The sequence below is a fragment of the Perognathus longimembris genome, chromosome 4, assembly GCF_023159225.1.
Source record: "Perognathus longimembris pacificus isolate PPM17 chromosome 4, ASM2315922v1, whole genome shotgun sequence".
NCBI lineage: Eukaryota > Metazoa > Chordata > Mammalia > Rodentia > Heteromyidae > Perognathus > Perognathus longimembris.
The window spans coordinates 84,832,030-84,857,973 of NC_063164.1; the positions used below are offsets into that span (position 1 = coordinate 84,832,030).

General features: G+C 41.6%; 1 protein-coding gene across 5 annotated transcripts in view; it reads right to left on the reverse strand.

The window, feature by feature from the left end:
* Mgat5 (alpha-1,6-mannosylglycoprotein 6-beta-N-acetylglucosaminyltransferase) overlaps positions 1–25,944 on the reverse strand; it is a 365,603-nt gene that overhangs the window by 102,592 nt on the left and 237,067 nt on the right. For all 5 annotated transcript variants that reach the window (XM_048345586.1, XM_048345584.1, XM_048345587.1 and 2 more), the window contains 2 exons: positions 20,223–20,356; positions 6,094–6,227 (listed from right to left, as the gene is read on the reverse strand). In XM_048345586.1, coding sequence (XP_048201543.1) covers positions 6,094–6,227; positions 20,223–20,356 — 268 coding nt within the window. The remainder of the gene's footprint in view (positions 1–6,093; positions 6,228–20,222; positions 20,357–25,944) is intronic.

The following is a 25,944-nucleotide window of genomic DNA, read 5'->3' on the forward strand; positions in this document are numbered from 1 at the left end:
CCTAATCTGTGCCTTGATCATCAGAGCTTCTCTGGTGGGGTTTGTTCCTGCCCTGGGCCTCTCATAGTGGCTGGACTGCAGAGGCCCAAAGAACACAAGTAAATAATTACAGTCCTCCTCCATGGGTCAGCAAGCTTTCTCTGTGAAGGGCCAGACAACAAATACTTTAGATTCTGTGGAAACACATAAGGGCACTGTCATATACTGTTTTGTGGTTTTTTTTTTTTTTTTGCCAGTCCTGGGGCTTGGACTCAGGGCCTGAGCACTGTCCCTGGCTTCTTTTTGCTCAAGGCTAGCACTCTGCCACTTGAGCCACAGCGCCACTTCTGGCCATTTTCTGTATATGTGGTGCTGGGGAATCGAACCCAGGGCCTCATGTATATGAGGCAGGCACTCTTGCCACTAGGCCATATCCCCAGCCCCCTGTTTTGTGTTTTTAAAAAGCTTTCAAAATGGAAAAAAACTATCTTTAGCTTATAGTCTATATAAAAATAGGCCACAAATAGGATTTTGCCCATAACCTGCAATTTGCTAACTTTCACTTATTCTTTAACATCTTCATTGAGGTATTTGACATATAATGGACTGCATACATTTATAAGCAATAATTTTATAAGTGGTGACATGTGCACACTCAAAACAGTGAACATATCCATTTCTCCCTCTAGCCTTGCCTCAGAAACCCTTGATCTGTTTTTTGTCACTATAGTTTAGTTTGCATTTTTTAGTTTTATACCAGGAAAACCATATCGTATGAATGTTTCTAGTTATTTTGAGGTCATCCACATTGTTGCATCTATCCATAATTCATCCTCATTTTCAACGATGCCTTCATTTATACATGACTGGAAGTTAAGGCTAGTGTTGTCTGCCCCAAATCACTCAGGACACCAATGCTGGCCCCTGACCCCTGTGCAGAATTCTCTTTCCATGTCATTTCACTGCCATCCTCACCACTGAGCTCTAAAGGCCCTACACTCCTCTACAGGATCAGCAAGGAAATGTCCAAAGCAAAAAGTACTTCAGGTTGAATCCCAGGTTTCCAAGACAAATCATTATTTAAGCTAGATCAAAGGCAGATTCAGTTCTTAAGTAGTTGCTGAATGCCTATTATGAGCCAGGCAGTGCAGGTGGAACAAAACAGGTCAAATCCCCCACCTCCACTCCATACAGCTTCCAGTCTAGAAAGAAAGACAATGAAGCAAAATGACAATGAATTTGACAATGCTCCAAACAACACAGGAGTCTGTTATATCAAAATACCCAAGAGAACAAACCTAACAGAGGAAAGAGCTTGCTCAAGGTTTCAGAGGGTTCAGTTCCTGCCTGTTTGCCCCCATACCCTTGAACAGATCATGGAAGTAGGAGTATGTGGGCAAGGAGCTTCTTTACCTCATGGCAGACAGAAGCAGAAGAAGGAAGTAGCTGGAGACCTGGTTACTATAGCCTTCAAAAGTATGCCTCTGTCTACCCAAGTGACCTACTTCCTCCAGCTAGAGCCCACCTCCTAAAGTTCCTATCACCTCCCAAGCTAGCACCACTAGCTGGGGACCAAGTGGTGAATGTATAGGAATGGGGGGATATTTCATATTCAAGCTGTAACAGAGGGGAAAAGGTAACATTTTGTTGACAGCAGCTGTGAGACATGGAGGTTGTAGGGGCTGGGGCCTGGCAATCCTCCCAAATGAAGGGACAGTTGTGTGAGGATAAGTGTGGAAATGGCTAGGAAAATAGAGATAATAATAGTAGGTTCAGAGAAGGTGTGTCTAGCTCCTTAAACCCATTACAGAAGCTGAATTTCATTATAAATGTAAGCTGTTTGTTTGTTTATGTATGTAGTATGTATGTATCTATCTGTAAGCTATATGTTTAAAATAAAGCCACTGGAGACTGTAGGCAGAGGGGTAACAAGATGCAATTCTTGTTTTTTAAGAGATCACTCTGGCTTCTTATATATGGAGCACTGGTCAGAAAAGAGCAGGAGGCAGGGGAACTTTGCATTGTATTTCTAAAAGTTCCTGTACCCTATCCCTCAGGTCTGCAGGGAAAACATGTGCCATTGGAGGGAATACTTCACAACCACACAGTGAGGTCTAGGACAAAAGCTGCTCTACAATTCAGGTGAGATTGGTTCACTTTGGTTGTTGTGAAGCAGGCTAAAGCTGCAGTTAAGCCAGGGCCTGGGATCCAGCGCCAGAAATGATTTGAATTACTCTTCTTAAGGTCTGTTTACTTTGCAGAACTGGCTGCAAGGCTGTTGTTGACTTAGCCATCTATGTGGTAAGCATCCAGTAACAACAGATTACCTGTTATGCCAGTATTTACCTAGGGATCTTGCTGTATACTCAAGTCACCCATGGAGACCTTCCTTTTGGGTTCTAAACATAAAACCACCCTCCAGATGAATGGAGGAGGGACAGCTCAATCAAGCAAGTGGCTTCAAGGAGTCCAGTTTCTAAGTTGGAGGGTGGGGTAGAGCCTGGCTTTGGCTTTGACACTGCCTGCTGCAGGACCTCAATCATGTCATGGTTCCACTGCCTTAGCTAATTCTTCAACTGTAAACCAGGAGGGTTAAGGAGAATAACAGCTGACTTTGCTTCCTCAAAAGATACCAGCATGAATCACCTTAAGTCATGGCTATCAACTTCTGTAAGAAGTGAAAATAAATTTCCCCATGAACTTAAGCCACATCCTTGCAGGGCCTGGAATGCAGGGCCTAGCATATATCGGGGATCAAATTGAGAGCCATTGCTGCTGAGCTACATATTCTCCCAGGCTATCATCCTCTGTTATTACCAGTGCATTAGTAGTTTTGCTGAATGCTCAAGAGGTACCAGGCTCAAAGTGATCAGAATTTCACTGAAGTCATACTTCATTTCTTCCTGTAGTGCTTATCCATCAACATTTCAACAACCCTGAAATGAGCTAAAAAGGTCTCTGCTGAGCTCTGTGCCAGAGACCGCTGGCCAAACTGTCCTCTGAGAGATACAGGGTTTATGTAGGCCACTGCATAGTTCAGAGGCTAGCTAACTGCTCTGGAAAAGGCCAGATAGTAAATATTGTTGGCTTTGTAGGTCATTCAGTCTTTGTCACAATTACTCAACTCTACAATTTTAGTGTAGACATAGACCATGAATTACTATGGCTATGTTCCAATAAAATATTATTTACAAAAACAGATAATACACTAGATTTGGTCCATGGACTGGAGTTTGCCAACTGCTGATATAGGAAACTGAGTATCATTGGGCAGTTTTGTATTCATCAGTTCCTCATGTCCTGCCCTCCTATGTTAACGTCCACCAATTTCTATGGTGGCATCTCTAGTCTGGCACTAGCAATGATATGAACAACAGTTAACAAGCATTTGCTTAGATTTAATGTGTGTCAAACTCTGTGCTAAGCAATGTGCATACATTAACTCATTTAATCATCACTGAAACTCTAAGATGAGCTCTATAAAAAAATGAAGCCAAGAGAAGAAGCAGGAAAAGAATTCTAGGCCTTGAGTTTTGAAAAATGTCTGGGTTGCTAAGCATGTGGCTCCGCAGGTACCTGGATACACAGATGTGGCCGGTGGATCATAAAGAGGACAACATGGTTCTTCTATCAACTCAGAGCCCACTGCCTACCGAGGCATGTTCCTAGCTAGGGACCAGGCAGCAGGCATGAGAAGGAACAAGATTGGCCAATATACCTTTGGAAGTGAGGTCAAAATGGCAAGTCAGGCATTCACAGTATCAAAAACTGACCTAAGCAACAACAAATGCTGGAGGGGGTGCGGGGAAGGAGAAACCCTTCTCCATTGTTGGTGGGAGTGCAAATTAGTACAACCACTTCGGAGAACAGTATGGAGGTTCCTCAAAAAGCTCAACATAAACCTACCCTATGACCCAGCCATACCATTCCTAGGCATCTATCCTGAACAACAGGTCCCACGATATCAAAAAGACATCTGCATTTCCATGTTTATCACTGCACAATTCACAATAGCCAAAATATGGAAACAACCCAGATGCCCCTCCACAGATGAATGGATCCAAAAAATATGGTACCTATACACAATGGAATACTACATAGCAATTAGAAATGGTGAAATATTGGTATTTGCAGGGAAATGGTCAGAACTTGAACAAATAATGTTGAGTGAGACAAGCCTAGAAGGTGGGGGTAGGGGGAGACAGTAGAGACCAGGTCTGCGAAACCAAAAACTTCTTGTCAAATGGTATTTCCCACAGATTTGGGTCAGTGACCCTACATTATGTAACTAAAACCAAACAACTACTCAACATACAAAGGCCAAAAATAGACCTCTCAGTGGATCACAATAGCTCAAAAGCTATGTATGTTTGTTTATATAAGACAAGGATAAGCAAACTCTATCATTGACGTTACATTTAAAGTCCTAGGTGAATTTCCTTTGGCGTAGGCCACGTGGCTACTGTATATGTGTTTGGTACACTCTGTAATGTATATATGTCTACCTGATCTAGGGAAGGGAAGGAAAAACAGGGTGTAAGATATCACAAGAAATGTACACACTGCCCTATTATGTAACTGCCCCTTTTGCACAACACCTTCTCAAAAAAATTTGTTTAATTAATAAATAAAAAAAATTGACCTAAGATCTGCCAGATTGACAAGAGTGGCAGGAAGGTGGCAAAGGTAAGGAGAACAGAAAAATTCCTTATTCACTGATTGGTCAGCTAGAGCAACACACTCTATAGAAGCATGAGCACCTCCCTCTGTGCTACTGAAAGGGTGCATAACATAAATGAATGGCCTGCTTGGCTCCTGTGAACAGGGCAGGGTCTTGGTCCCACTCTAGATGGTCTGAATAAGAACCTGAAATTTAACAAGATTACAGTATTCACAGGCACTAATGAGGGGCAGCCTCCTCTGCATGGTAGTTGGTACCCATTTTATAGTTAAATCCTTCATGTATTGATAAGTTGCTCAAGTCTGAACCCCAGATTGTGATTCAGGGGCCACACTTGTTCTCCTGACATGGCCTGAGCAAAGCCTCCAAGGCAATCACTTTGGCATGGATCATAGTAGTAAGTGATAAGGACACTACAGTGAGATCACAGATCTCATACAATGATGATCCTGCATGAATCAATACCAGTACCCAGAAGATTCGTTTATGTTCAGGATACTAATTTTTAAGAAATGTGGAAGTTGAAGCAATACTGTGAAACAAGTTGTCAATTAATTTTAATTTTCAGGCATTCACTGTGTGAGGACAAACTGACATGATTGCTAGGTTAGAGTACGCAGGGGAAGGTGGCTGAGTGAGGTCCTAGGTCAGTGCTATTTGTGTCTGGGTAACATTTACCAGTCATCTATTGGAAAACACAAAACTGATCAAAACATTTCAGGTAACAAGCATGCACAGTGCAGCTATGTCCATGTAGGAAGTTGGAATACTCCTTCCCCCAACTAGCAAAGGGCGGAGCTGCAAGAGGAAGCACTATGTCTTCATGAGTCAGGTTGTCTATTAGGTTACTTTACCACATTCAGTTATGTATTATGTATGGACGAGAATACATTTTTAAAAAACAAGTTAAAAGTGGGATGCTAAAATTGAACTATTTGGGAACTATGGTCCCCCAAATAACTCATTAACAGAATAATAACAAGAAAAATATACATGTCCAGTACAAACACAATTCTTTTTTCCAGAATGGTTTGAATCCCCAGTGGGCTGAATCTGAAAATATGGAAACCCACAAAAATTGGGTCTCCTGTCTAAGAGGTGAAAGAATCCGGCATGTCACTTCCAGAGACATGCAGAGAGAGAGAGACGAGGTTCTGAAGCTGCTGTAATGATGGACACATTTAACAGGCTTGGTTAGATGCCCAAAAGCTGGAGAAAACAAACTCCTGAACATTCTTGTTTATGTATAAGCAGATCCCATTAAGCCCTGGGCACTTGGCTTGATTACTCCCCAGACCAAAGTTAAATTAAATTATCCAATAAGCTTCTTTTCAGAGAGTGAGGCAGACAGACAGACACACAAACAGACACACACACACACACACACACACACACACACACAAACACATGCACGCACACATGCACTGACTCACCTTCCAGAAGCTATCGACTTTGCCATACACCAGGGACTGGTTCTGCCTTTTGATTTCATTAATATGGTGAATGTCACTGGAGTTCAGGTGCTGCTCGACCACAAACCCCAGAAAGCTGTTGTCTGGTGTGTGAGCTAATATAGAAAACAAAGGAAAGAGCTGTTAGGGTTCAATCAACAATCAGCAGCAGCAATTACAGGTTTATTACAAGCCATCTCTCATCATTATGTATTCTCATCCTCATCTGAAAGGGTTAAGGGATCATCCTTTCCCACACACATCCCTAGTAAAACTTTCACCTGCACACAATTCTAGCTAGGACTACATTAACCTACACCAAATCCTGTGCTTTTGAAGGGAAAAATCCATCTTTGCTCCTTTCCTTGGTACAAGGCTGGTTTCCTACTACACATGCCTTCTTTGACCTGGTGGGACTTTTCTCTCTCACTTGCCAGATAGCCAGAAGGAACAAGATAGCTGGATCAATTGTTTTAAACAGGGTGACAGGGTGGAGTCCACAACATATGATCTTACTCTAGCCCTGTATACCATTCAACTGGGTAAAATGAGCTTGAGGCGGGTGGGAAATTGAGTATCACTCCAACTTTTACTTTTGAGAATTACATGCTAATCAAAGGCAAAAAGTCATGTACCGCAAAATGCTATTTCAGTCAACAAGGCAAACAGTGGTTCTGTAAGATGATAGAGCCTGTTGACACTGTGTCCATCTGGGTTTGTGGAAGTCCATCTTTCCATGTTTGCACAAGGACACAATGACCTAAGGTCCTGCTTTCAGAGGATGCCTTCGTTAAGCAACACATGATTGTGATTGAGGGGCTAATTTGAACAGGTTCATGGAATGAAAACAGAATATAAGGCAAAGCTCCCTAGGGGTATAAACCACTCTCTAAAGCCAACCACAACAAAGGAACCTTGTCTGCAGGTTAGATAAATCTAGAAGGAAAAAATGGTTTTTCTGGATTCTCCCTTACCAGGGAGTCTACCACTTCTCTATTTTAACACTTCACCAGCAAGAGACTGAATTCTATAGTGTCCTCAAATATTTGCACCTTGAGCCTATGGTTTGAAAAGGAGTTTCACCGGGTGCTGACAATTGATTTCCTCTTTTTTTTTTTTTGGCCAGTCCTGGGGCTTGGACTCAGGGCCTGAGCACTGTCCCTGGCTTCTTTTTGCTCAAGGCTAGCACTCTGCCACTTGAGCCACAGCGCCACTTCTGGCCATTTTCTGTATATGTGGTGCTGGGGAATCGAACCCAGGGCCTCATGTATATGAGGCAAGCACTCTTGCCACTAGGCCATATCCCCAGCCCAATTGATTTGCTCTTGATATAACAGAGCCCCTCTTCTCCTCTGCCTTCATCCTGTCCAGACAAATCTGTTATTTTTAAGAGACAGCCTAGCAGAGACCACACACAACTAATATTAAATGAAGCAACTTCTCTATTTGGTCTGACCTGAATAGGCTAGCTATAAATAACAGGAAACCAAATCCTCCCAGTAATTGAGCTAGTCTTGTGATTCAGTAATCTGCAAACTGCGGCATCAACCACAGCCATTCACAGGTAGGTGGTTAACAAATAGGAAAGTCGGTCCTTTTGTCTAGTGGTGGTTTTCCTGGAACTAAAGAGACTTTTCCCAGGCACAAAGTCACGGAAGCTTCTTAAGCAGTGTGAGGTAGACAACACAGGCCTAAGACTGAACACCCCAGGCCTCATTTTTTTGTGGTCCAGTGCAGGGAACAACCAGAGAAAGAGGGATGCTGGCAGAAAGCCTGGAGCTATGGAGATGCTCAGGCTGCATAAATACTGTGCTGTCACCATCCAGTTTCCCAGGCTTTTGCCTAATGGGGGTGACAGAACCAGAGATAATAGGGTTGTGGCTGGGGAGTTGTGTTGGGTCTGGCTGATCTGTTATTTCATTTCTGTGTTTTTGAACAAGTGCCCAGAGGCAAGGGCAATGGCTGCAGTTGGCTGAAAAGTAAATTACTGAATAAATTCTGCAGCCAACAAGAGGGATGGCAGCTTCTTTTTGTTTTTGAGGAGCCCTAAGGGGAGAAAATTGAAAGAGGGTGGGGGAGGGGAAGATAGTCCATGTGCATACTGAATGTCATTAAGGTAGTTTAAGAGTTTAAGATGCCTTTTTGTTGCTTTGAAAAATTTTGAGTCAGAATCTAATCCTCTAAACTTCGTGAAGGTTCTTTTTATTGTCTGAAAGCCCACATGGTTTCTAATGATCCATTCTTGAGATATCTGTTTTGGTGATTCAATTATCTGTTCTTTGTATGGACCCCCCTTTTTTTGTGGTTCCTGGGGCTTGAACTCTGGGCCTGGGTGCTATCTCTGAGCTCCTCAGCTCAAGGCTAGTGCTCTAACACTTGAGGCACAGCACCACTTCCGTTTTTTTGGTGGTTAATTGCAGATAAGAGTCTCACAGACTTTCCTGCCTGGGCTGGCTTTGAACTGCAATCCTCAGATCTCAGCCTCCTGAGTAGTTAGGATTACAGGCATGAACCACCAGTGCCCAGCTTTGGTTGGACACTTTTTAAAGAAATGAAACAATGTAGTATGTAAGATATTTAATGGATCTTATTTCACATTATATTAAAGTGAAATAAAAAGTAAAACATTTATGAGGTTTCTCAAAAGGAGAAAATATATACATAGAACTTTTTGTGTCACAGATTCCCGGAATGGCTTGGATGGTAAGAGGGGTGGAGAGCAGCAAACAATCTATTTCAAACACTTGTGAGAAAATGCAGGTTCTTCTGCATTGTGACTACACTCTGATGCTAGATTAACTTTTGATAGTATATGAAGAACAAGTTAAGACTTCTAAGATCCCCCTAAATTTTCATCCAAGTACTTTTTTTTGGGGTAGACCAAAGTGTAAACTAGCCCACGGCCTCATGATGACTAGCTAGGCACATTACTACTTGAGTACACCCGTTAGCCTTTTTACTTTATTTCCTGGGGATTTTTGCCAGTGCTAGTCTGGACTGTGACCCATCCTACTTACACGTATGCTTCCTTCATAGCTGGGATGACAGGTACACTCCACCACCCACAGCTTTTTTTTGCTAAGATGAAGGCTTGTGAACTATTTGCCTGGGCTGACTTCAAACCACAAACCTCCTGTCATCTACATCCTAACTCAGCACTTTTTATTGTGAAATGGTACCCTGATGAACAACCAACTCCATATACATGAGGATCTCAAATGCTTACAAAAGTACACCCACACTTAATGAGTCCAAGTGTGCACAGAAGTCTCATTCTTGTCTTTCTTTAAGATAAAGCTGAACTTTAGCATGTCAGCACAAGTTTCCTCAGCTGCCCCTGCAAAGGATTCAAAGTAACCACAGGCCAGCTATGGCCTGGCTCAAAGGAGCTCCAAAATACAGTGGTGCTGCATGTTAACATGTGTCGAGTGCCCTTCCTCATACTGCTTACACTGAAGCAAAAGCCACAACTCCAGGCTGGTGGTACTAAAGTGATCTTTTCATCCAGCTCTCACCTCAGCCCAGGCCTTCTCTTTTGCTCTGGATTGTGGACAGTGGATTGTGGTCCTTGCAGGAAGTGGGAGGATTGAGAAAAGAACTACTACAAAAGGGGCTAAAAGTGTATCTCACTTTTAGAGCCCCTGCCCAGCAAGTGTGAGGTCCCCAGTACCAACCCATAGTAAAACAAATTAACCTTCCATTCAAATCCATCAGTCTTAAAAGGCTGTTTTTCTTTCTGTCATGGGGCTTGAACTCAAGGCCTGGGTGCTGTCCCTGACCTCTTTTGCTGAAGGCTTATGTTCTACCACTCTGAGCCACAGTGCCACTTCTGAGTTTTTGGTGGTTATTCAGAGTTAGTCTAACAGACCTTCCTGTAGGCTTTGAACCTTGATCACTAGATCTCAGTCTCAGTCTCCTGAGTAGCTAGGATTATAGGTGTGAGCCACCAGCACTCAGAAAAGGGCTGTTTTTCTACCAGTAAGTTTTTTTTTTTTTTGGCCAGTCCTGGGCCTTGAACTCAGGGCCTGAGCACTGTACCTGGCTTCTTTTTGCTCAAGGCTAGCACTCTGCCACTTGAGCCACAGCGCCACTTCTGGCCGTTTTCTGTACATGTGTTGCTGGGGAATCGAACCCAGGGCCTCATGTATACAAGGCAAGCACTCTTGCCACTAGGCCATATCCCCAGCCCCTCTACCAGAGGGTTTTAAACACCTCTAAGAATGTTTCATTATACACCTATCACATGGTCAACAAGAGCAGAAGGTCCACAGCCAGCCAGGCTCATGCCTCAGCCCTTGTAGCCAGCAGTCACCATGTCCCAGGGTGTGAGCTCCTCCAAATCCATCAACCCTCTCCCATGTGTCTATCTGGCTTTTACCAGGCCTCAGATATATATATATATTTTTTTTTTTTTTGCCAAGACTTCAGCATTAAGTTTTCATTCACCTGAATATAAACACTTTTATTGGCTTTCCTGATAACTGAAATATGTCATCAATATAAAACATTCCCCTTCCCCTTCTAGATAACAAAAAGACAAAGAAAAAAAGAAGCTATTTAACAATTTAAATAGCCTAAAAATATCTACAATGAGTAAGTAGGCTTTTCTTCCTTGGTTTATGGACCTTTTTATTAAACAATAAATAAAAACAGTGAAACTAAGAATGGTCCTATCACATCTACTCTTAAGAGTAAATGCCTTTTTCCACTTACACAATGGACCACAGATATACTTCCAGGTTTTAAGCACAATCACCGATGCTTGGGAAAACAGCCTAATACTTCAGTCATGCAGTGTCCGAGCTGATTCTATCTCCTGAGGATGCTAATATCCCTTCATGGAACTCATCACCCATCCCTCAGCCCATGCAGCTCTGCTCTTACAGGTGCTGTCATGGTGTCAATTTGGGTCCATGATTCTCTTCACACTCCCGGCCTGCAGGAATGAGCCCATAGAGAGAGGACCTACCTGACCAAGCATCTGCTGAAAGACAGATTCAAGACCCAGGACCCACCATGATGGTTTCTCCAAGGACTAGTCAGAGCCACTAACCTGGCAGGGTTTAAGTAGAGAGCTGTGTCTGGTTCCCCCTGTGGATGGTTCCCCTTGTGCCATGTGAGGACAACCTCTCTGAGAATGGTAGCAATTACAGCTAAGATGTAAAGACATCCTCCATGGCCTCAATGGAGCTCTGCCTAGAGCCAGTGTTAATCCCCAGGGACAAAAAACCAAAAAACCCCATTACCAAGTGCGACAGACATCCTACCTAATGCAGTCTAGTACAAGATTTTTGGGATGTTTCAAATTTATCACTGAAGCAGTCTCCATGTACCCTCATTTACTCCTTTCTTCTTTTTCCCACTGGTCCTAACTAACCCCAATCTACCCTCCATATTGCTAGACATTGTCAAAATCCTGCTTTGAAAGGAACCTGTGATGAAGGCAATTTCCTGGGAAAACAGTGAGTCACCCCCTTCAGATGACACAGAGCCCAGTGTAGCCCTCTTTTCAACTTTGTTTCTGGCCAAGCCTCCAGTGTTACCTCTGCTCCATGCTGACCTACTTGGGCTTTTCTATCTTTATCTTACCTCCTGGCTAGGAGGTGTCTGGCATGTCTATCACTTCTCCCTCCCTTGAAATCTCAGCTCACATCATTTCCTGATGGAGAGATTTCCTGACTCTCCAAGACTGATAAGCAACCATCTGTGGCTCTCTTATACCCTGAAGAACGACAGCCCTTATTGCATAATACTGCCTCCCTGTCAAATTATATCATCTATGATCACTGAGCTGTGTTTCTCTAGAGTAAATAGCACAGTAGGAATGACGTAAAGAGACATTATTGACGGTAATGGGAGTTTAAACTCAGGTCTTCAAGCTTCGTTAACCAGGTGCTCTGTTACTTGATTCACTCTCCCACACCATTTGTGTATTGGTTATTTTGGAGATAGAGTATCACTTTATGCTTGAGCTGTCATGGGCTGTGATCTTCCTATTTGTCCCTGGGATAAGAGGCACATGCCACTGCTTCCTCTACAGCTTGGGATAACAGGCATGAAGCATGCTTCCAATCATTGGGTGCGATGGAATTTCACAACATTTTTATGCTCAGCCTATTTTTCAACTGTGATTTCCCTCATCTTTGCCTCTCAAGTAGCTAGGATTATAGGCTTGAGCTACTGTGCCTGGACAAGTAAATATTTTTCAAATGCATGACTAAATCCATGATAAATGCCTAATCAATTGCTTTGCAGATGGATCTGCATTAGCAGGCAGTAGACACCATGCCTAAACAATCTCTAACATCAATGCACACTAGCTCCAAAACCAAGGCTCACTCTTCGAATTAATCAGTAACCAAGTAGGTGTGCGTCTCTATCTCAGACTCTAGACCAGGTCCATATTATAGGTGCTCAATTAATATTTCCCAAGTTGTTAAAATTAATGTATTTTTTAATCTAGGCCACAAAATAGATGTTGGAAAGAAGGTAAACAAATTACAGAAAAAGATTAAAATCCTAGCTAGTATCACAGCATTCTGTTTACTGTCCCTCATTCAACATGTAGTTCAATGATTGAGCACTGACTAGGAGTCAGGCTATGACTTAGGAATCAAGGTTACACCAGTGAATGAGACAAGCAGGGATAGGCAATCCCTTAAATGAGCATATTCAGCTGGAGGGGAAAAAAAATCCAATATTGTCTATAGAACAGAGACAAATGAAATAGGGTTTTGATTAAATTCAACTTTAGTTAACTCTAGTTAATGATGTTACGCCAAAGGACCTACAGATTTTTTTCTTTTTGGTAGATAAAGAATTGACATGTCCTATTCACAGGAAAATTAATGGAAATTGTGGAGTCTTGGTAGTTGGTTTCTAGGAAACATTTCTCCTCCTATTATGTAGGTTTGAATATGCTATAAAAATGTTGGGCCAAGTGGGAAAGTATAATATACTTCTGATGAAATTATTCAGTCTTAAGCAGAACTTAATTTCATGTCTGTTATACCACAAATATAGTGTCCTTGTTGGATTAAAATGTTGTGTTAATATCCTTAAAACTGTAACCAGTGAATAACTCCTGTAGTATTTTTTATTATAGATTATATTTTATTTCAATAAACTTTGATATTTAAAAAAAAAAATGTTGGGCCAGGTCAGGCACTGGTGGCTTTCACGTATAATCCTAGTTACGCAGGAGGCTGAGATACGAGCATCACAGTTCAAAGCCAGTCTGGGCAGGAAAGTTTGTAAGACTCTTATCTTCAACTAACCACCAGAAAGTTGGATGTGGCCAGCCCTCCTTGAGTGAAAATGCCAAAGGGACAATACCTCGGCCCCAAGGTCAAGCCCTAGTACCAGAGCACCAATAAGTGTGCACGTGTGCACATGCACACACATGCACACACACAGAATTTGGGAGAAATTAAACTGCCATTATAGTCAATATCTTCCTGCTGATTTCAATGGTGATAAAACAGATATGACAGAAAAAAAAAACCTGGTCTAAACTGTATTGATAAATGGCAACAAACAGACAAACAACCCCCCCCCCCCCGCCAAACCTCAATACATATCCTACAAAATTAAGAAAAATGGGGGTGAAAGAGTTGGGAGGGATGGGTAAGAGTCTGAAATGGGTGACATTGATCAAGATGCACTATATTCATAAGTTGCTTTGTTGAAATGGCAACTCCTTTGTACAACTAAAGATAAAAATATTAAAAATAAAGTCTGTTTTAATAGTGTACTCTGAAACTGTATATTGACACTGATAGGTTACTGAGTTTTCAAAAATGGTGTTGATGTTAGGTGGTTTGAGACAGAGCCTGAGTGCTGACTACGGAAGAAGCTGTAACACAGAGCTGAACTGAAAGATGAATGTGGAAACTGTTCACAGAAGGCACATGAAAAAAATTCTTCAAGTGTCAAAAACCAAGTTAGAATGGCCTGGACTCCTTAGAACATCATTCCTGAAGGCTGCAACTCAGATAGGAGGAATAGCAAGGCTGATCCTATTACTTACAGGTCTGCACACAAGGCAAGAGCCCTTCTGCTCTGAGGCAAAGGCCCCACAGGCAGTTTGAGTCAAATTGCTTCTGTGCCCATCATGCCCTGAAAATAAAATTGTGCAGGGGAGCAACCATTCCCTAGCCACAGGTTCACCACCTGCAGGAAAGGGACGTAGCTCATTTCTAAATGAGCTCATTCTTGTTTTGTCAGGCTAAATTTTTGGTCCATAAGCTACTATTTTGTCCTGATGTTGCAATAAAGGGCCTCATCCTGGCAGCAATTCAAAGAGTTAACATGTCTGCAACAATGACAATCTGTACAGTGTAGCTCTGGAAATCCCAATCTATCAGTTCAACTGAAAAAGAGTATAAGATGAGGCCACCAACTCCACCAGACTTCTGTTATGTTAAATTTGCCCATTGTCTACCTTTTCCTGTACTGCTGTAGAGAACAGCAATAAAACAGGCCAAGCATTGGTACCTCATACCTGTAATCCTAGCTACTCAAGAGGCTGAGATCTGAGAATCATGGTTTGAAGCCAGCCTGGACAGGAAAGTGCACAGGACTTATCTCTAACCACCAAAAAGCCAGCAATAGGCTGTGGCTCAAGTGGTAGAGAACTAGCCTTGAGCATCAAAGTTCAGGGACAGTGCCCAGGTCCTGAGTTCAAGCCTCATGACTGGTATAGGAAAGAGAGAGGAGAGATGGAGGGGGAGAGGGAGAAAGAAGGGGAGAGGGAGAGAGATAGGGGAGAGGGAAGGGGGAGGGGGTTGAAATAGGGAAGGAGGAAAGGGAGAGACAGTGATAGAGAAGGAGAGAGGAGGGAGGAGGAGGGAATGGGAGGAAGAGAGATGGGGAAGAGAGAGAGGGAGGGAGGGAGATAGGGAGATGAGGTGAGACCACACAGGACTACAAAGGGCCCCCCAGAATGGATTACTCTCCCTACAGCAAGAGGTCATGGGAGCCATGTCCTATGGAAAAGAGTAGTGTCATGTAGTGACTTGTGTTTTAACTAACTTTACTGGAGTCTATAGGTTCTTTATTAATTCAACAATGAGTTCATTTAACATTAATGATGTGAAGGCCCAGAGGACTCAGCAGGGATCATGTTGATAGGGTGTAAAATGTGGGATCTGGGCTGGAACATGGTCCTGTGAGAACCAAATTCAAGAGTGCTAGCTGCAGGAAGGCTTTCAGAGCATGCGCAGGACTAATGTGGATATACATGTTGGGACATGGTGGGGGACTGTGGCTTCTAGGGAAAAGAACAGCACAACACTGGCCCAGAGGCCAGAGAAAACTTGACATCCTAAATGACACCTGAAATCCAGGAGGCAAGACAACATGAGAGAAGCCAGCAGGACACAGATGGTGCAGGGACCAGGTCAGAATTGACTGAAGGACTAAACAAAAGCTAAAAGGCCTGAATGGCCCAAGTAGTAGGGTGCCTGTCTAGCAAGCACAAGACTCTGAGTTCAGACCCTAGTACTACTATCAACAGCAAAGGCAAAATGCAAACCATTCAGGAGTGAATACTAAGACAAGCAGTCAGGTGTCCCTGGCTTCTGGGCTCCAGTTTTCTTTTTTCTCTCAACTGGGTCTATAATTTCTAAAGTGGAGGTGTGATGCCCTGCCCCCACCCCTGCCTGGCCCCTCTGAAAATAAGACTCTGCATTTAGAGACCCACAGATGTCAAGAGGCATGTGTTAGGATAACTGGATAAAGCACCTTAAAAAAGATTTTTGGCTCCCTTCCTTCCCTGCTTCCTTCCTTCCTTCTTTCCTCCCTCTTTCCTTCTTTCCTCCCTCCCTCCTTACTTCACTCCCTTTCTTCTCTCCTTCCATGATACTGGGCTTTGTTTGAACTCTACCACTTGAGCTAAGGCCTCTAGCCCCCTCACCTCTTTTGGGCTTTAGTTATTTTTCATGTAAGTCTTAGCACTTGGGCCTGTGTTAGCTTCTGACTTGGACTGTCTTTCTCCTGTGACCACCCCAGAAGATAGGATTATAGGTGTACCACCAAGCTCAGCTTGGTTTTTGAGATGGACAGGGTCTAATTTTTTTTTTCATCAGAGCTGATCTTAACTATGATTCTGCCTTTACCTGGAGAGTAGCTGGGATTACAGGTGTGTATCACTACACCCAGCCCTGACATTGTTTTCTTATGCTAAAAGGAAATAGTACTTTTCTTGATACCACTAGAATAGCCACTTTCAACAGTTGGACTGGACTTTAGTTCTCCATCATGTGGGAAAGAGACCCTCTGATAAGGGATCATTCAAGTTCACTGTGGGGGTTCTGGACTGTGGGGTACAGGAGATACTGTTTTCTGTGGCATATTCTCCAGCCCAGACATCCCAACATGATGAATGTCTCAAATGGCTTCATTTCCATCCTAATTTCCATATTTCCTCCATTCAAGACAGCCTCATCCATGAGAGTTTTCCATCAACCTGTTCTTTGATGGGTTTCACAGGCGCTGATGATGCCTCGCTCCACTGTCTCATTAAGTTTCAAAATGCTGATTTTCTAATTCCTCATTCCATTTGCATTTATTAGCTCTGATTTTCCCATGATTAACAACTTTTTCTCATCAAGCATTTGATTATGTTCAGCTATCACTTGTGCTAAAAAGACAGGAAGATCAAACCTTTTTTTTATTTTTTATTTATTTTTTAACTTTAGTTTGCAGAGTCATGAGGGGGTGACCTAGCAACTTGCAAAAGTGACAGACTGCATTCTGTGGTGTTTTCCTGTATGGCCACTTAGCCTGGGCCCTGGTCATTTCTCAGTTATTTCACTTCAGTCTGCTGCAGTGTTCTTTGATGCTTAAGTAACTACACTTTGGGGTCCTGGGTCCCCCAAACTGTACCACTGGAATCATTCGTAGCTTCTTTGCCTTCTGGCATAATACTAATCCTAAATACTCCCCTGTCTCAGGCTGCTACTGGCTATCTATTCTAGGAAGAGGCTCTGTTTATGTTCTTAATCAGAAAAGATATTTAGGGAATCCCAGTCTGAGTACCAGTCCTAAGGTCCTTTTCAAAGTATGGAAATGTATTTTGTCTTTCCTGTTAGCACTGGAGTTTGAATTCAAGGTCTGGGCGCTTGCTCAGCTGACTATCATTTGAGCCATGCCTCTAGCATAGCTTTTTGCTGGTTATTTGGAAAATGGAGTCATATGGATTTTCTGGCATGAGCTGGCTTTGGTCCTCTGGATTTCAGCCTCCTGAGTAGTGAGGAGTAGAATCACTAGTGCTCCAGTGAATCATGTAAGTAAGTATTATGTATGTATGTATGTATGTATTCCGGTCCTGGGGCTTGAACTCAGGGCCTAGGCTCTGTCCCTGAACCTCTCTGTGCTCAGGGATAGGGTTCTAGCACTTGAGCCACAGCCTCACTTTTGGCTTTTTCTGTTTATGTGGTACTGACAAATTGAATCCAGGGCTTCATGCGTGGTAGGCAAGCACTCTACCACTAAGCCACATTCCCAACCCCTGAAACATTTTACTTTTAGAGAAAGCATAAGTTCATTAATATTTCTGATAGGAATTGAAGATTATATGGCTTCTACTTCAATTATAAAATTGTTCTTCCCTTTCTGGAATACTGAAAATTTTGGCTCTTACACTATATCTGTAATAGTTTCCAAATAACAATTCAGATACTTTCTACTATGAACATATGGTCAAAACACTGTTTGCTTATGGTATTTTCAGTGGTTGTTGATATTTTGACATGTAAGTACTTTTTAATTTGTTTAAAGGCAGTCACATGCATAAAATTTCCCTGATTTGTTAGATATAATATGGAAGCATATCCCTCTCTCTCTAGTTAAAAGAAATTAGTTTTCATCTTTAGTTACATTTTAAACAGTCAACTTCTTTCAGTTGAGTCAATTAAGACTGTTGAAATCCTTCAGTCACTAAAGAGAAAACACCAAAAAAAAAAAAAAAAAAAGAAAAAGAAAGAAACACCAGCTTCCCCACAAACAAATGCAAAGTTGAATTTGCATGGCTCCAAACTCTGCCACTGAAAAAGAGAAGTCTAAGCTGAGCACCAGTTACGCAGACCTATGGTCCTAGCTACTCAGAAGGCTGAGATCTGGAGGACCAGAATTCCAAGCTGGCCCAAACAGAAAAATCTTGGCATTCCATCTCCAATTAACTAGCAAAATGATGGACTGGAGTCATGGGCTCAAGTGATAGAGGCCAACTCTAATAGAGAATCAGAGGCTCTGAGTTTAAGCCCTCATCAATAAAAATGGAACTCCATACTTTCTGGAGCCCTCTCTCCCCAAAACCAAAGCACAGGGCTAACAACCATGTCTTGGAAAGTACAACCCTGCCACATCATGTCAGCAGTAGTTTGTGCCATTTGGACACAGAATCATTTTACTTCACTTGACTGAATGAACACACAGGCTACTTCTCAGGCAGTTAGGTGACCCCTCTTTCCAGTTTCTAAAAGTTTCACATTAAAGTCTAATTCTAACTCTCATCTCATGTCACTTAATGTGTCCAATATTAGATACCCCTAATTGTGCCCCCAGAGGCACCTTTCAGTAGGATGATACAGCTCCCTTACAATAATGTTTACATTACACAGAGCATGAGTTCTCTAAGCTGTGGCCTTCTCAATTCTCCCCTCTTATACCTAGCACCCGTTGGGTACACACATCTGTTGTATTCTCTCAGCCATTTAGAGGGCTACATCCACTGGGGAAAGGCACTGTTGGGATCTCTTGGGTGTCTTCCCAACCAAGCAAACAGATTGACATGATCAGCAACCTATGGAAAGTTCTGGATGAAGATGGGAATTCTCTAGCCTGAACATCTCAATTAACATGGGATCTTCTTTCCAAAAGAGAACTTCAACTTCACTGTGGTGCATTAGTAATACATTTACACTTGGCACTAATGCTAGCAAGTTTTGTGTTTGGATTTAAAGTCTTCAGTTACTTCCAAAGAGGGCAGAAGATAAGAAAAGGAAAAGCAACAGGAAGAAATGGTAGCTAGGAATACCTGCAAATGCCAAGTTTCTAAGAGGTTGGCAGGGGGCAGTCAGCTTCTCATCTGTCAGCATGTGTGCAACACATCAAGTCAGTAAGAGAAGGAAAAGGGTCATTTTGGGGCCAGTATTCAGTAATGCACCAAGATGTGCTCACCCCTGTACTCATAGCTGGTTGGGAGATGATCAAGACAACAGTGATTGAAGGACAGCCTCAGAAGGAAAAACAAAAAGGTTCACCAGACTCCATCTCAACCAATACAAAGCTAGGTGCACGGTTGAATGCCTGTCTTCCCAGCTTCCTGGAAACTGTAAATAGGAGGATCAATTAAAAACAGTAGAGGAAAAAGAAAGAGCTGGAGGTGTGGCTCAAGGGTAGGGGACCTGCTTAGCAGGGATAGACAAAGCCCTTTATAAACCCTAGTACTTCCCCCCCGCCCCCCAAAAAATAAATAAATAAAAGGTCAGCAATGTATGGAACTGAGTTTAGAAAAGATCAACTTAGGAAGCTAAAGTGTTTTCTTTCAACATTTGATGCTTAAATAATTAAGAATTACAGTTTAATTATGGGCTGGGAATATGGCCTAGTGGCAAGAGTGCTTGCCTCGTATACATGAAGCCCTAGGTTCGATTCCCCAGCACCACATATACAGAAAATGGCCAGAGGTGGCGCCTGTGGCTCAAGTGGCAGAGTGTCAGCCTTGAGCAAAAAAAAGGCATTAACTGCTTAAAAATGGGGTGAGATGGGAGACCCTGTTCCTTATTAAGCATGAAGGGGACACTGAACCATTTCAGTGTGGCATGAGGCATGCACAGTGCTGTGACCTTAGTCCTCTCTGACATGGCTTCTAATGATCATTTGTATCAAACACTCTTCTCTAGAACACTTCCTTGCTTTTCTCAAAATGCTCACATGGGCTTTCTATTGCAATTAAAGAAAAAAATCATTTATTCCCACGGAAAGATTAAACAGTATGCACTTCTTCAGCTAAGGGCTCTGATAATCACTATCCTAAATAGATGCTATCTAATTAATTTCTCCATCTGCGTTTGGTGCCATTCTGGAAAGCAGGGGTGAATACTCACGGAACATGGTATAGAACTGTTGAGGGTTCAGATTCCACTTTCCCCAGGGGGTCTTGTGGCCTTTAGACTGGGCATAATTGGCATGATTGAACTCTGGTTCAGTACCAAAGGAATCAAGGACTCGGAGCATACACCTGAAAGAGAAAGGAGCTCTGTGTGAGACTACAACATGGACCTTAAAGTTCACAAAGGGAAAAACGCTTTAACCCTTCTCCGAGGATGAATTAGGTTAAAACATACCACTGGTAAACGACTCAAATCTTAAGTTTCTTATCTTTTTTTGTTCTTGATGCGGGGAATCAAAGCCAGGTCCCAGGCATGCTGGGTAAACACAGAATCTCTGAGTGACATCTACACCCTCAGGTTTTAGAATAGGTTCCATCTCAAAAGTCTGCCTGTGCACCTGAGAGCTTTAGTCACCACACAGCAGGAGTTCCTTCAGCCAAGTGGTGAATCACATAGGAACACTCCAATACCATCGAAATGAAAAGCTCCACAAAGCTGGAACTGGGGACTGCGATCTTCACTGTGGTATCCTTCACTACCTGGTCAAGTTGAGGATGCAAAACTGAGAGTCTGAGTTTACATTCACAGTTAACCTTCATAGTTACTATAGTTAATCCTCACATTCAGAAGGTGATGGAATTTGGAGATGAGCCCTTTGGGAAGTAATGAAATCTTGAGGATGAACCTGTATGAAAAGGAAGGGATCTGGGCTGGCTTGGTCCTCTCTCTCACCCTGCGATGCCCCCCTCAAGTCTGTATTTATGTGGTCCCTTAATTTTGCACTTTCTAGCTTCCAGAATGTTGAGATCTAAAATTACTTTTAATTATAATCTACTCAAGGTCAAGTATTCTGTTGTAGCAACACAAAATGGACTCAGAATCACATATATAGGCAATGGTGGGTTTCTTGTATCTAACAGAACAGATCACTTCTTCCAACAGCCTAAAGAAATACAATAGAGGGTACCTCATGTAGCTATTCCACCAAGGCCTTAAAACAGGCCTAGATCTTCCCTACCATTTCTTTTTGTTAGCCTGTGAGCTAAGAATTGTTTTTATAGTTTAAAATGATTAAGTACAGAAGAGAGTGAGGATATTTTGTGACATGAAAATTGTATGAAAGTCTTATTTTAAAGTAAAAAATAAAGTTTTCTTTGCCTCCAGCCACAGTTTGCCGTTCAATTCACACACAGTCTGTGTCTTAGCCATTGACTTTCCTGCTGTTAATATGTTGGGGTGGACACCTAGCCCCAAAGCCTAAGTATTTCCTAGTGGGCTCTTTAAAAACAAGCAAACAATCACTTTTCCAGTCACTTTTCCACTCACTTTGAGAGAGCACAAAGAATGATCAACTGGAATAAAGGAATAAAAAAAATCACTACTAAAACAAAAATGTTCTGGGTTGGGTTGCATTGATTCTATCACAGATTTGCAGAACTTTTATGTAAACTAAGCTCACTGTGGATCAATAGAAACAGTCTGTTTTGTGTATCAATGATACTTCTGAATAACTCCTATCACCATTAAAGACCACAATTTAGAATTAAATAATAGCAATGGATTTTAAGGAACCGACTCAATTTCTTCTTTGCCTACTCCTTTTTTTTTTTTTTTTACTTAAAAAAAAAATGTGAGTACCGAGGGGCTTGACCTCAAAGCCCAAGTACTGTCCCTTAGCTATTTTTGCCTCATGTCCCAGGCAGCTGACTTTTCTTAGACAGGGACCTCAGGAGCAATGCCAAATAACTCCTGGAACATTCTTTTTGTTTTTGGCCATATTAAAATGAGATAGATTTTTACAGGCTCCTAGCTAGGGCCTATTTTCCAGTTTTAGATTTGATGCAAAGAATAGTTTATTGTAGATTGTTTTCATTTTACCTCCTTTGTGTCTTTTATTCCTAAGTCCTCATGTGAAGCAAACAGGGAAGGGTAATATCTAGTAGAATATTAGTCATAGGTTGATATTCAACAAATGTTTAATTGAATTTCCTGTGTGTATATAAGTATAGATGTATACATTTTCTATCTATTTATATCTGTATATAGGCTTATATATCTAGATATATTTACCTATTTACATATATATAGCTCTATATAGAGATGTCTATATATATATATTTAGATCTATATAGATTAATCTCCTTATATCTCTCTCTCTATAGATCTATGTATCTCTCTATAGAGATGTGTATATATAGGTCTATCTATGTAGATGTATCTATTTATGTGGAGAAATATATAGATCTGTTGATTGATCGATCAATAGATCGATCTATCTATCTAGGGAGAGGGAACTTACAAATATTTTCCCAAGACCCAAGATCTAAAGGGCTTGTTCTTAATGGGAAGATATGATGATACAATTTATAGAATATTCTGTGAACCAAGATGAATTCAGACAGCTCTGACAATTCATTTTTAGAAAGAAGTGAACAAGGAAGTTTCTCAAGAATTATTTTTGGTGTTTTGATAGAATTGTTTGTTACAACACAAAGATTCAAGAATAAATCACCAAAAGACTTCCTACCAATGGTTACTAATACCAGCCAGTTATTTAAGGAAACAAATCAACATCATACTCTTCCATAAAACCCTTGTGATGGTGCCTTCTCATTTACAAAGAAGTCAAATGCCAGTATTAGAGACTGACACTGCAATAAAAACATAGTCTTTCTTAATCGATCTGGACACCACCAATGAGAATATCTATTCAAACAGTCCTTTTTGTGTGTGTGTGCCAGGCCTAGGGCTTGAACTCAGGGCCTGGGCCCTGTCTCTGAGCTTTTTTGCTCAAGGCTAGACTCACTTGAGTCACAGCTCAACTTCCAGCTATATGCTGGTTAATTGGGGACAAAACTCTCATTGACTTTCCTGCAGAGGCTGACTTTGAACCACAATCCTAGACCGACCTCAGCCTCCTAAGTAGCTAGGATTAGTGGTGTGAACCACTAGCACCTGTCTGAAATAGTCTAGGACAGTCAGGGGAGGACTGAACTGTCCAGTTTTCTGTGCACATTTTCCAGATGTCTGCCATTCACAAAATACCAGAGAACAACTGCCATGCTTTTCTTAACAGTCTGTTGGATTAAATAAAAAAAAGTGTGTTTACTACATGGCTTATTAACCAAGAAGAAAGATGGTTATTTCCACATAAGTAAGAACAAACATGATAGCCTGTGATTCATGAAGACGTCAAAGGAAAGAATAAAGCTAGAGAAAGGAAAAATATGAAACAAAAAGTAGAGTACTATTCTGCCCCAAACCAAGCATCTAATTTTGTTTTTCTTTTTAAATGAAATCTACATTCAAAAGAAAGGAAAAGATCATGAAGACTATTCATTTAATCAACAGTCTCTCCTGTCTCCTGTCTCCTGTCTCTTTACTGTGAATATTTCATTGTTGAATGAGCAAACCATTGCTGCTCGGGAAAAACAATTGCCAGGAAATTCTGCAGACAATGGCATCCCTCCTCCATGTTTCTGAGATTCTTTGTATTTTCAGTTCTCATTTCTGATTTCTAAAGGAATTCTAAACTCATATAACCTTGAGGATTATAGTCAATACTATTAAAATTTAACCTGAAAGAGGAAGATATATTACAGGCTAGCTTGATTCATTTACTGGCTAAATTAAAAGGTGTGATGGTTATCTTTTCAACTTGGTTGGATCAAGAAGTGACCAAGAGATTAGCAGAGCATACCTCTGAGTAGGTCAGAGTAGGTGTTTTGTTTTGTTGTTTTGCCAGCCCTGAGCTTGAACTCAGAGCCTGGATGCTGTCTCTGAGCTTTTATTGCTAGTTCTACCACTTGAGCCACAGCTCCTCTTCTAGCATTTTTGATGGTTCATTGGAATAACAATCTCATAGACTTTGTTACTCGAGCTAGCTTCTAACCACATTCCTTAGATCTCAGTCTCTTGAGTAGTTAGGATTACAGGTGTAAGCCACCAGGGCCTGGATATAAGATGATTTCTTAAGAAGACAGACTTTCCCTGAATGTAGGTGGGACTATCCTCTAGGCTGGCAGCAAGATTGAATAAAGGTGAAGAAGGAAGGAATGTGCTAGCACAGGCATTCTGTGTTTCCTGACCATCAGGATGTGAGATGCTTTGCTTTACCATACTTTCCCTACTGTGATGATCTGAAACCATGAGTCACAGTAAGCCTCTCCTTCCTTGCTTTGCCCAGGTGTTTAGTCACAGTGAAGTAAAACTGTCTTACATGGAAGACCACCTCAAAACATTTTTTAAGCCCATAATTCCAGCTACTTGAGAGGTGGAGATAGAGGTAGGAGGATTATCTAGGGTAAAAGTGAGAGACCCTACTGCAAAATAAGCACAGAAGGACTGAAAGTGTGGCTCCAGAGATATAGCAGTGGTTTAGCATGTGAAGGGCCACAGGTTCAATCCGTATTACTGGAAAAATAAGAATGACAAAAAAAAAAAACAAAAAAAAAAACCTTTCTATTCAGTAGCAACAAAGAATAAACACATGGAGATTTGTATCTTGCACTAAATGGAAGATTTTCAGTGTTCTCTTAGAAAGCAGTTTCAAACTACAGTGTAGCTTTCTTTTACTACCATTGGTACAGTGTCTTAACAGCCTTCATACTTTTAAAATTCTTGTGGCATCTACACTATTAAATGAACTGTGATCTTTATTCAGCTTTTAATAATTACTTTAAAATGTAGTGGCCATCAAAGTCAGTATCAACAATAAACAGCAGGTAACAACAATGAAAAAAGCATTAAAAAAAACTGTTGATAGAGGTTTAGCTTAGGAGCATTTGTCTAGCATGTGAGAAGTCCTGAGCCAGATCTTAAGTACTAGGGGGAAAGAAAATATTACTAAATTCAAAATAGGTGATTTTTGCCTGCTGAAGGCTGGCATACACAGCTACTCTCTTTTTGTTAAAAAAAACATGAATGGGGCTGGGGATATAGCCTAGTGGCAAGAGTGCCTGCCTCGGATACACGAGGCCCTAGGTTCGATTCCCCAGCACCACATATACAGAAAACGGCCAGAAGCGGCGCTGTGGCTCAAGTGGCAGAGTGCTAGCCTTGAGCGGGAAGAAGCCAGGGACAGTGCTCAGGCCCTGAGTCCAAGGCCCAGGACTGGCCAAAAAAAAAAAAAAAAAAACATGAATGTGCTAAAAGAAATATTAGCAATGTATTAGCACAAAACCAAGCTTCTTTGCAGAATGCCTCATAGAAAAAAGAAAACATAATAAATGACATTATATAATTCTGTGTTACTTAGCACCATATTTGTGGACCACATAGAATTATTCCAAACTCTAAATAATAGTCTCAAACTCACAATCAAAGAACTAAGAACCTACTCTACTAAATAATGAGCAGGGTACAGAATGCTCTCACACACACGCACAAACACACACACACACACACTCTCACAGGAAGCATAAATTTACCTTTAAAATAATGTGAGTTCTAGCCAGGGAGGGTGATTCACACCTGTAATATTTTTATTACTAAGGAAGTGAAGTTTGGGGAAAGACTAGGCCAAAAGAAGTTCATAAGATCATATCATGACAGAAAAGGCTGGTCATGGTGGTATATATCTGACATTTTAACTATGATGGGAAGTTATTCAGGATAGTTTGGGCAAAAGCAAGATCCTTCCTCAAAAACCAAACAAAACCAGATCAAAAGGATTGAGGGTGTGGCTCAAATGGTAGAGTACCTGCCTAGTAAGCAT